At 42.5% G+C, this 12,948-nt stretch overlaps 1 protein-coding gene across 4 annotated transcripts in view; it reads left to right on the forward strand.

Annotated features, from left to right (window-relative positions):
* The window catches only part of LOC126212971 (neprilysin-2-like), a 245,010-nt gene that overhangs the window by 213,118 nt on the left and 18,944 nt on the right, over nt 1–12,948 (forward strand). For all 4 annotated transcript variants that reach the window (XM_049940505.1, XM_049940504.1, XM_049940502.1 and 1 more), the window contains one exon: nt 8,636–8,804. In XM_049940505.1, coding sequence (XP_049796462.1) covers nt 8,636–8,804 — 169 coding nt within the window. The remainder of the gene's footprint in view (nt 1–8,635; nt 8,805–12,948) is intronic.

Genomic DNA, 12,948 nt, shown 5'->3' on the forward strand with positions numbered 1-12,948 from the left:
CACCATGTTCAACCACTTCCCAGATGCGTTCAACTGGGTTCATGTCAGGCGACTTTGGGGGCTAGCACTACAACTGGACCTCACCATTGTGTTTCTATAACCATTCCTTCACACTCCTGGCCTTGTGACATTCGCATTGTCTTGTTGAAAAATGCCGTTGACATCGGTAAACATGATCGTCATGAAAGGGTGTACATAGCCTGCAACCAGTGTACGATACTACTTGGCCATCGTAGTGCCTTGCATGAGCTCCACCGAACCTATGGATACCCATGTGAATGAAACTTCCTGGCAGATTAAAATTGTGTGTCGAACCGAGACTCAAACTCGGGACCTTTGCCTTTCGCGGGCGAGTGCTCTACCAACTGAGCTACCCAAGCACGACACACACACATTAGTTCTGCATGGTTCGCAGGAGTGCTTCTGTAAAGTTTGGAAGGTAGGAGATTTGGAAGGTAGGAGACGAGGTACTGGCAGAAATAAATCTGTGGGAACGGGGCGTGAGTCGTGCTTGGGTAGCTCAGATGCAAGAGCACTTGCCGGCGAAAGGCAAAGGTCCCGAGTTCGAGTCTCGTTCCGAGACACAGTTTTAGTCTGCCAGGAAGTTTCATATCAGCGCACACTCCGCTGCAGAGTGAAAATCTCATTCTGGAAACATGCCCCAGGCTGTGGCTAAGCAGTATCCTTTCTTTCAGGAGTGCTAGTTCTGCATGGTTCGCAGGAGAGCTTCTGTAAAGTTTGGAAGGTAGGAGACGAGATACTGGCAGAAGTAAAGCTGTGAGGACGGGGCGTGAGTCGTGCTTGGGTAGTTCAGTTGGTAGAGCACTTGCCGGCGAAAGGCAAAGGTCCCGAGTTCGAGTCTCGGTCCGGCACACAGTTTTAGCCTGCCAGGAAATTTCGTATCAGCGCACACTCCGCTGCAGAGTGAAAATCTCATTCTGGACCCATGTGAATGCTCCCCAGAGCATAATGGTGCCGCCGCCAGATTGTCTCCATCCTGCATTGCAGGTCACAAGGAGATGTTCCCCTGGAAGACGACGGATTCGCGCCCTCCCATCGGTATGATGAAGAAGGGATTGATTACACCGTGCAGTGCTCTGCCACTGTGCCAATGTCCAGTGCGAATGGTCACGTGCCCATTTCAGTCGTAGTTGCCGATGTCGTGATGTTAATATTTACATGCAAACGGTTCATGTAATATGGAACATCGGTGTTTCACAGTGAAACTCATTAGTTAGCAAGTCTGTGCAGGTGGTAACAGAATTGGGACGAGTAACTGAAAAAGTACCAGGAAGATAGGAAGAAGACCTTCATACAAAAGACCACTCTTCTAAGTGAATGTCCTACATGGGCAAAAGTTACTGGATTTATGCCAGAAGAAGAAGAAGTAGAAGTAATAAATACGTTTATATCAGGCAGCTGTATTATCTGTGAAGGTCTCATCATTAGTAAAAAAAAATTATTAGAGCAATTTGTGCAAACGTGGTTTAGGGAACAGGATTCAAAAATGGTTCAAATGGCTCTGAGCACTATGGGACATAACATCTATGGTCATCAGTCCCACAGGGTTCAAGTTTAATGAGTTATGCACCCATCAGTTCATCATTAAAACTGCTCTGATCAGTAACGTCAAAAGAAGCAGCTCTTTGCAACCTTTATGAAGCGGCATAGGACAGGTGCAGGATATACTACTCTGTGTAAGACATGCACGATCGTCTCCCATTTAAAACTCCGAAACTAAGTGAAGAAATGTACTCTGTGATGTTTCCATTACATTTCATGTGCCACTGATTGTGGGGCGGCCACAAAACCATATGAGAATGGTAGCTGCCAATAAATAGTCTTGTAAAGGATAGATGGCGTTGTAGAAAACACACCAGACGGATTTGGCGAATTCTTTGTCTGTGTATATAGGCGTCTGAAGTGAAACTTAATTGCTAACCATTTGGGGAGATGTGTGTGACAGGGCAGTTCTATCCATACAGTTCTCAGTTCTTACAAATCTATTGCAGCTTTCCACCTTCCAGTGGGGGATCAAAATCGTGACATTCTTAACTCGAAATGGGGTTTCGTTACCACAGCATACCCGATCTCTGTTCGTCATGACTGCGGAAAACTTTATTAAGTGGGTCGATAGTAGCAGCCAAATACAATGAAGTGACAAATGTCAAGCGTGCCTCCTAACATCTTGTCGGACCTCCCTTTTCCCGGCGCAGTGCAGCAGTTCGACGTAGCGTGGACTCAACAGATCGGTGGAAGTCCCTTGCAGAAACAGTGAGCCATGCTGCCTCTATAGCCGTCCACAACTGCAGAAGTGTTGCAGGTGCAGTATTTTGTGCACGAGCTGGTCTCTCGATTATGTCTCATAGATGTTAGAGCGGATTGATGCTGGGAGATCTGCGTGGCCAAGCCATTCGTTCGAACTGTTCAGAATGCTCTTCAAACCAGTTGTGAACAATTGTGGCGCAGTCACATGACATCGTTGTTTGGGAACATGAAGTCCACGATTGGCTCCAAGTGGTCTCCAAGTAACCATACATAATCAATGGACCAAAGGACCCAGTTCATTCCGTGGAAAGACGGCCCACACCACTGTGGAGCCACCAGCTTGCAGATTGACTTGCAGACAACTTGGGTGCATGGCTTCATGGTGTCTGCACGACACCTCAACCCTGCCATGAGCTCTTACCGACTAAAACCAAGATTCATATGAGCAGGCCACAGTTTTCCAGTAGTCTAGAGTCCAAGCAATATGGTCACGAGCCAAGGAGGGGCGCTGCAATTAATGTCAAGATGTTACGAAACGTATTCGAGTTGGTCGCCAAATTTCGCCAACGCCAAAAGAATGGTTCAAATGCCTCTGAGCACTATGGGACTTAACGTCTGATTTCATAGGTCCCCTAGAACTTAGAACTACTTAAACCTAAGTAACCTAAAGACATCACACACATCCATGCCAGAGGCAGGCTTCGAACCTGCGACCATAGCAGTCGCGCGTTTCTGGACTGAAGAGCCTACAACCGCTCGGCCACCGCGGCCGGTGCCAACGTCCCAACGAATATGTTCCGTCACACGTCCCACACTGATTTCTGCTGTTGCTTCTCGCAGTGTTGCTTGTCTATTAGCCTCTATTCTAACGCAGTTTCTCTCGCTTGTTAAGTGAAGGCCATCAGTTACTGTGTTGTCTGTGGTGAGAGATAATGCCTAAAATTTGCTATTCTCACCACACTATTGACATTTTTAATCTCTTTAACCCTGAATTCTCTAACGATTTCCGAATGTAATACGCCAATCATGTAGCTGCAACTACCATTCCGCGTTCAGAGCCTGTTAATTGCCGTCGCGTGGCCATAATTACGTAGGAGGCCCTTTCGCATGAACCACCTGAGCACAGATGACAACTCCGCCACTTCACTGCCTCTTTTATACCTTGCGTAGGCGATACTGCCGCAATCCTTAAATTTGCATATCACTGTCCCAATACATCTGTCACCTCATTGTGTTTCACGCAGGCGTTGTAGGTGGACGTGTACACTTCAGCCTCACATGCCAGCGTTCTTTCCACTCACCTTGCCTCTTCTGTAGACGCGTTTACGCAGAAGACGTGACATGGTTGTAGGTCCATTGATAGCAGTCTCGTTGATTGCAGTGAGGATCGCTGCAAGTTTAATAGGCTGCTTGGCTGCTGGCAATATACATTTGAAAATTCCTTAGCAATAGCATATTTTTTTATTTATCACGAGAACTACCGTTGTGCAATATGAACCACCTACAATTACACCTCAGTGACTATGGGGAAAAATTACAGTAAAATAACGTGTGCACAATTTACAACGCGCTCTTGCCACAGGTGTGTCTCTCCCCACACACGTTCTCCTACAGCATCACCTTCGTGTCAGGCCATTCTGGAGTTTCTGTTCTGACTACTATATAATCAGAGGCTAGAGATAAGGCAACGCTTCCTTATAAGGGATTGGTTTGGACAGCCAAGGCAGACAAAAAACGTATTTTCAGCCGTTTCATGCGTCTGACCACGCATTCAGGGCATCATCACGATGTAGTGTCATGTTTTAGATTTGGCACATCTTGGCACAGAGCCAAACAGCCAAAACTCTACAGGTTTACAACAGTAACAACAGAACATAACAGGTATCATTTCTCCAGTGCCATCACCATCGGCATATTAATAGTAATACCTGTTTTTCGATATGCTAACCACCGCTTGGGAAAAGATCATATTTTTAAACAGACAGTATCCTCTGAGGATGACAAAACTGAGACAAAACTTATTTGGAACATAAAAAAACCAAAAGTAGTTGCTTTCTGAAGGTGGAATTCAAATAGCATATCTTAGTAACTTCACTTCTCCACCGCATACAAAAACTTTGCGTCTCTTTACATCTTAATGTTTTTCCGGATGTAAATGAGAATGTCTGAAGCCACGACTCAGTGGCAACAAGTCTTGACTGATCTGGTGTTCGAGGGCCTCGGAGTGTGACCACCATATTATGGCTGGCAATCTGCATGCCTCAGTATCCAACTGAAACGTCAGCTGTCAGCATGAACAACTCATATTCTGCCACCGAGCGCAAATCTCTGCAGCTTTCCCAGTTTGTTATTCTAACCACCACTGCTACTCTTGAAAATCCGAATCTGCGCTCCTTTATTGACAAACTCCTCTCTCGAAACTCTTTCCAATGGCAGTTTTTGGCTTTTCCTGCTGACCTAACAAGTGGATAGCACACACCAATGGACAGAGAAGAACTATCAAACACACTTCCAAAGTTTTCCGTTTGCTGTGTGGAAATACTATGAGACTAGTGTAACTGAGAAAATCTGGAAATACCAAACATTTTGAGTGCCCATGATTACAGTCTCATAACCCCCACATCCTGAACGTTAACGCCATATATTCTAGTATGGACGTTATACCGGTGCCTCCTCTTTATGCTTCTTGTTTATCGCGGCTTCTTGAGCTCTCTTATGAAGAGACACGATACAAGTTCAGTAGTGGCGTGGTACAATCTGTTGGGAGCGAATTCGTTTCCGACTAATTATCTGTCCAGTTAATCTACTAGCAGTTAAAATTCATTTCTTAGTAGGGATAGTATTTGTCAGTGAAATGTAATACCAATGAAGTTACGCAACAGTTAGTAACATAACTCTTGAAACTGCCGGTTTATTGGCACTTCTGGAAAGAAAGACACTCTCATACTCTCGTGCGATCAGCTAATTTCGTGTAAAATTTTGTGTGTGTGTAATGGGACCTACTACGTTGCAAATCTAATGAATTAATTAACCTGCATACAATGTTGCTAGGCAACGTAATCAATAAGGTGATATGTGACTCAATTAAAACACAACCTCGATATTTTGAATGAACTTTCGGTTCATTTTTGTCAAAATCAGCTCTTGACTCAAAATTAATTTCCAACATTGTGCATTAAGTCCAAGCGCGTTTCCAACTATTGTACGCGATTTACTTGACAGCTCGATCACGGACTAGCGTGTAACGTATTTCAAATCGAGCGCGCAGGTTTGTTTTCCCTAATGGACTGAACGACTCTTTTGTCGTAACGTGATGTGTCTAATTCACGTAAAGTCTAAATGAAACTGGATTTGTCTCCATTCGGGTCAAAATCACAAAATAAAATTCACCGCACAGGTCAGCGGAGTGTACACGCGCATTTTTTGGCACTCGTCTCAGAGTAAAATCCGCAAATAAATTCACACTCTTTTTGTGCATACAAAAATCAAAACACCCTTATATTAGACAGATAAATTATGACATTCAGTTTCTAACTAAACATATCCCATTCTGAATAAGCTTCAAGAACTTATATTTCATAATCAATAAAATTTTATCGCCTGAGAGAAACTATTAGTTGTCTAAAACGGATTCAGATTACAGTCAACTCATGTCTGGACGATGACGTCACGAATCGATACTTGCTTGGAATGAACGAAATACCAGTACTGAAAAATATTGTCCGTTGAGTAATTTACTTTTATAACAAATTTGCTACCCCTTGCTTCGCTACAACGTGCAGTAACAGTCTCTGAGACTACATCTACATCTACATTTATACTCCGCAAGCCACCCAACGTTGTGTGGCGGAGGGCACTTTACGTGCCTCTGTCATTACCTCCCTTTCCTGTTCCAGTCGCGTATGGTTCGCGGGAAGAACGACTGTCTGAAAGCCTCCGTGCGCGCTCGAATCTCTCTAATTTTACATTCGTGATCTCCTCAGGAGGTATAAGTAGGGGGAAGCAATATACTCGATACCTCATCCAGAAACGCACCCTCTCGAAACCTGGCGAGCAAGCTACACAGCGAAGCAGAGCGCCTCTCTTGCAGAGTCTGCCACTTGAGTTTGCTAAACATCTCCGTAACGCTATCACGGTTACCAAATAACCCTGTGACGAAACGCGCCGCTCTTCTTTGGATCTTCACTATCTCCTCCGTTAACCCGATCTGGTACGGATCCCACACTGATGAGCAATACTCAAGTATAGGTCGAACGAGTGTTTTGTAAGCCACCTCCTTTGTTGATGGACTACATTTTCTAAGCACTGTCCCAATGAATCTCAACCTGGTACCCGCCTTACCAACAATTAATTTTATATGATCATTCCACTTCAAATCGTTCCGCACGCATACTTCCAGATATTTTACAGAAGTAACTGCTACCAGTGTTTGTTCCGCTATCATATAATCACACAATAAAGGATCCTTCTTTCTATGTATTCGTCTATGTTAAGGGTGAGTTGCCACTCCCTGCACCAAGTGCCTATCCGCTGCAGATCTTCCTGCATTTCGCTGCAATTTTCTAATGCTGCAACTTCTCTGTATACTACAGCATCATCCGCGAAAAGCCGCATGGAACTTCCGACACCATCTACTAGGTCATTTATATATATTGTGAAAAGCAATGGTCCCATAACACTCCCCTGTGACACGCCAGAGGTTACTTTAACGTCTGTAGACGTCTCTCCATTGATAACAACAAGCTGTGTTCTGTTTGCTAAAAACTCTTCAATCCAGCCACACAGCTGGTCTGATATTCCGTAGGCTCTTTGTTTATCAGGCGACAGTGCGGAACTGTATCGAATGCCTTCCGGAAGTCAAGGCAAATGACATCTACCAGGGAGCCTGTATCTAATATTTTCTGGGTCGCATGAACAAATAGAGCGAGTTGGGTCTCACACGATCGCTGTTTCCGGAATCCATGTTGATCCCTACAGAGTAGATTCTGGGTTTCCAGAAACGACATGATACGCGAGCGAAAATCATGTTCTAAAATTCTACAACAGATCGACGTCAGAGATATATGTCTATAGTTTTGCGCATCTGCTCGACGACTCTTCTTGAAGACTGGGACTACCTGTGCTCTTTTCCAATCATTTGGAACCTTCCGTTCCTCTAGAGACTTGCGGTACACGGCTGTTAGAAGCGGGCCAAGTTCTTTCGCGTACTCTGTGTAGAATCGAATTGGTATCCCGTCAGGTCCAGTGGACTTTCCTCTGATGAGTGATTTCCGTTGCTTTTCTATTCCTTGGACAGTTATTTCTATGTCAGCCATTTTTTCGTTTGTGCGAGGATTTAGAGATGGAACTGCAGTGCGGTCTTCCTCTGTGAAACAGCTTTGGAAAAAGATATTTAGTATTTCAGCTTTACGTGTGTCATCTGTTTCAATACCATCATCATCCCGGAGTGTCTGGATATGCTTTTCGAGCCACTTACTGATTTAACGTAAGACCAGAACTTCCTAGGATTTTCTGTCAAGTCGGTACATAGAATTTTACTTTCGAATTCACTGAACGCTTCACGCATAGCCCTCCTTACGCTAACTTTGACATCGTTTAGCTTCTGTTTGTCTGAGAGGTTTTGGCTGCGTTTAAACTTGGAGTGAAGCTCTCTTTGCTTTCGCAGTAGTTTCCTAACTTTGTTGTTGTACCACGGTGGGTTTTTCCCGTCCCTCACAGTTTTACTCGGCACGTACCTGTCTAAAACGCATTTTACGATTGCCTTGAACTTTTTCCATAAACACTCAACATTGTCAGTGTCGGAACAGAAATTATCGTTTTGAAAAACAGTTCAAACTGTTGAGTCACAAGACTTATGAGTTGAGTTAGCGAAACACATTTCAAAACTTCTGTCTGGGAGTCATAGTCACCCAGGACACATTAGAAAATGTTTGGACAGGACATTCGTTCGAATTCCCAGTCTCTCCCTTATCAGTACCCTACCCACTCCAATTGGTGATCATTGCCACATTCAACTGTGACCAGTCTGTAAAACTTACCTGCACAGGGATTCCAATGCAGATGCCTTGGCAGTTAGTGTCAGGCCATCACAGTTGCCCTATTTACTCTGCAGAATTTTGTAAGCCAGTAGTTTGATGACGTCTCATGCTATGCAATAACCCTTCCAAACACCAGTGGAGAACCCTACCAGGCTGATCTATCACACAAGAAAGTCCTCCAGTACCACATGCAGAGGTTTTCCAGTAGATTGCCAGTAAGCGGACAGAACAATAGTCTTCCCTTGGTCGCCATGCATACCTCTCTCCCTGTAAGCTACTACTCTGCTATTGTCTTAATGAGTGTTTGGTCCATGAGTGTTTCATTGTAGCTGGACGTCAACTCAACCCTCTACCTGGAGAGCTTGCTCAACGTGACCAAGTTCCTGATGGACTGCTCCTTTGGTCAACTGCGGCAGCCCATCAACAAGACTTCATGGACCACCCATGGAGCGTCAGCTACTGTAAACGCCTTCTACGACCCCAGTGAGAACTCCATATGTGAGTACTCTGTACTGTAGCTTCTGTGCTACCAGAAAAGTGGTATTTGCAGCATACAAGATTTGGACGATCCAAAGGGCACTTTTTGTGTGTGTCACACAGTTTACACTTGTAAGATTCATTGCTTTTATTACTGCTGCGACTATATGACACATTACATCAATTTTGTTTTTTGTTTGTCTCATTCTGTAATGAAGAGGGTAATTGCAGAGGGGGAAGGCGTTGATTATCTCTTTGTTCTCCCAGACAAACCAAGCAGGATAGGAGATGGAAGTGAGACGTGGGAGATCCAGTTCATATATATGTGTGTGTGTGTGTGTGTGTGCGCACGCGCTCGTGTGCGCGTGCATGCGTTTTAACATAGTCCTGAAAAATGACTTCCGAGGAAAACTTAGATGGTGGCCTTTTCCACTTTGCTCCACACTCAGACAATTCGAAAGTCTGTGCCCAGAGATCAGTTTCTTGAAGCAGTATGACACAGTTCTCAAAAAACCTTGAAAAATCACCATCGAAGATCAGGTTTCAGAGCTCTGTTAAATAACAACCTATAAAATTAACGTAATAAATAATTTAAAACAGTAAATTAATAAGTAATATTTTTACTTATACTATTATATAACTAACTATATAGTAATACTAATATTACTGTATTACTATAAAATTATAAATCATAAATAAAGAATTTAAAACATAACAAAAAATCTGATTATATGCAGAGAATTCTTGGGAAATGACAAAAGAAGACTTGAAGCCAGGCACAAAGATTTATTGAAGTTGTAAAATTTCAAGTAAGGAGCAGGTCTAAAAATAAATAAATTGGGGTGTAAGAAAAGAGCTTGCAAAAAAAAATTTCTGTTTGTTTTTACTGTTCATTAGAAAATAAATTAAAATTTGTTACAGGGATACAAATAGTCTAGTTGTTCAATGAATATAACTGCCCCATCTACAACACTGTTCAATCTTTAGAAATCTTTGATTCAATGTTTCACAATTTGTACCCAATTTTATTTTTTTTTAAATACTAGCATTTTCATTCAATTATTAATTAAAAATAAAATATATTATCTTCAATAGAAATTATGATTCCATATAGTTGGATTACAAACAGCATATGTATCAGACTTCATTCACGATGTCTATGGAGTGTTTTAATATGCTAAATATTTAAAAGGAAGCAGTCATAAGAGTATGGGGCTTATAACCTGTATCCAAAAGTGAAAGTGAGTTAGCCGTTTAGTGAAATTAGCAATAAAATCTGTAACTCTGCTTCACAAGAAGTAATTTTTGCTTTTAAATTTTTCAATGGCAGCTAGATAACAGAAAAGGCTACAATCAATAAATAGAAAAAATATCTCCCTAACTCTTTTTGTGTTTTGCATCTCCTACATTTTACTAACTGGGAGGCCAGAATCACTGTGTAAAGATTACCACTGCCCAGGATAGTTCAAGTCTGGTGATATCGGTGTCTTAATTTGACTTTCTTGAATACAAGATGCCAAGCTACAGAGCTATCTCAAAAGTTGTAATCTGCCCCACCAACCAGCAATGTGGTCCAGATTTGAAATTAATGATTCCCTGTACCATAGGAACATTCAGCCCTATAAACCTTTCCTAAAAAAATAACTAGTTGTAATCTGAATTAATGGTCTAGAATAGAAATATTCCTATTTACTTTCACTATACTAACATAATTCCTCGAATTTCACCTCCATTTATAGCATTTCGTTTTTAACGAAATCATGTCAGTGTACAAAGTTTGCTATTATTATTGCAGAACAATCCATAACAACTCTTTCTCAAGCATACCATGGAAAAATAATAACCCTATTATTCGTATGTAATGAAAAAGAATCATCATATCTTGAGAATCACATCGTTGCTGCTTCATATTTAAACCTCTCTGGTCTGGTTTAAGTTATTCACTTAAAGATGTCAGTCATGTAGACTGTGAAAAGTTTTCTGTTGAAGTTCTTCTGATCCACAACAGATAGCACTCGCCTTGCTCTCGCCAATCGTCTTTTCCTCTCTCCTGAGCACAGCCGTATGGTATTGCCTAAAACGAAATGGTCGCTACCTACTTCACTTCCTCTGTAAAAACTTACATCTTGCTTCAGATTCTTTGTTTTATCATTAATTAGTATACTGTCAAGCATAGACATTGATCCTTGTGCACTCCATGTAGACTTGTGAATATCTTTCTTTGTATAGAAGTATTAAAACTATTGAAAGAAGCATATTGGTGTAGTTCCTGCCAATTATTATTAAGAGTCCTGTCTCCCAATAATCCTACTATCACTGGTACAGGTGGGTTTCCAGCCTGGAATATAGCTTTACAAAAGATGGAATATACTCTCTCTCTTCTAATTTACATTCAAACCCATTTACCAGTCCTGGCCTATCAGAAAGGGCATTTTTTTCTGGTAGAAACCTATATTGCGTCTTCCCGCTGTGTAATTGCAGATTATTAAATATTAGCCACATTAGAGCACTTGACAGCGAAAGGCATAGGTCCCGAGTTCAAGTCTCGGTCCGGCACATAGTTTTATTCTGCCAGGAAGTTTCATATCAGTGCACACTCCGCTGCAGAGTGAAAATCTCATTCTGGAATTTGCCACATTCTCTATGACCATTTCCTCCCAGTCAACCAACACCACTGTTGGTCTCAGCCATATTCCTTCAGCATCTTCATCACGACAGTGTAAAGGTAGTTCTACCACATTTTTATCTGCCTTGGCAACAAATGGAACTCCTGAACACACTCTCCTAAACCGACAGCAAAACAACACTCTTTTTCAAAGCCAATTTTTCGTTTTATTTGATTGAGCAGATCTACCCCAAAAGCGTCCACCCCTGGTAGCTGAGTGGTCAGTGCGACGGAATGTCATACCTAACGGCCCGGATTTGATTCCTGGCTGGGTCGAAGATTTTCTCCACTCAGGGACTAAGAGCTGTGTCACCATTTCATCCCCATCGACATGCAAGTCGCCGAAGTGGCGTCAACTCGAAAGACTTGCACCAGGCGAACGGTCTACCCGACGGGAGGCACAAGCCACATGGCGTTTACATTTATCCCAAAAAACAACTTTACGATTCGCAGAGGAGCGAGTAATACCTGAATTCTGATTTCTAATATTGAAACGTGCAATGGAACTTTCCACTTCATTGATTTCACCAACTTACCTGTCACCCCAACAATATTCACTCCTGTTACTGGTGTGGTCTGCAACTTCATCTGCTTAGCCATTGACTCATACCATGTCTGTGATATCCCACACATAACATTTCCATTGTCTAGGGAAGAGTTCATGGGAACACCCCTATTTCAGCTTAGCTGAGTGAATAGGTGGTTCCCTTTCACTTCCTCCATGAAGGACCTGCTCTGCATCTAATGATTTTGAACTAACGTGCAGTCACCTACCACAGTCGACTACGTCCAGCTAATCTCGTTCTTCACATTTATGTATGGTTCACAGATTTCCCAGTCTGTCCAACAGTTTCAGACTGCAACGCTCTTCCAGATATTTTGCCAGTATTACTTTGTCCATGACTGACTCATCACCATTATATTCAGATTAACTAACTTACACACCATCTTCATCACAAACAAATTTCTGCGTACTATGTTTCCGTTTCCCCTCATACTCGTTTTCCATTTTTTCTTCCTCTTCAGACTTTCTCTCCTCTTCCTTCTCACACTGCAGGCTACTCTGTCAATACCGACACTCCACGTGTTTAGCATACTATGCCTGTCATTTCTATTGTTCACTCTTATCTGGTGTATTAAATCTCCTGTAGTTTCTTGGCTCTTCAATGGTTTAAACTCCTCGAATACTTCCCATAAAATTAATAAATCCCTTAGTGCATTGGACTTGCGTTGAGGACACCATTTCAAATCCAGCCATCCACATTTAGGTTTTCTGTCACATCTCTAAATCTTTTTGGAGAGGAGCTATCTTTCCCTTCATTTAAAGCTATATTTTGAGCTGTCTGATTATTTCCATTCCCAATAACCCTTAGTCTTCCTCCCCTTGTGCAGCTTAAAGAACTCGCCGCTACATCTCTATTCTCCTTTCAATCTCTTTGTTCTCTCCATTAGGTCCTCCAAATGTGTGGTGCCTTGTGGCTTCCCCCTTCTCCCCCCTTC

This window comes from Schistocerca nitens, chromosome 11, assembly GCF_023898315.1.
Source record: "Schistocerca nitens isolate TAMUIC-IGC-003100 chromosome 11, iqSchNite1.1, whole genome shotgun sequence".
Classification (NCBI taxonomy): Eukaryota; Metazoa; Arthropoda; class Insecta; order Orthoptera; family Acrididae; genus Schistocerca; species Schistocerca nitens.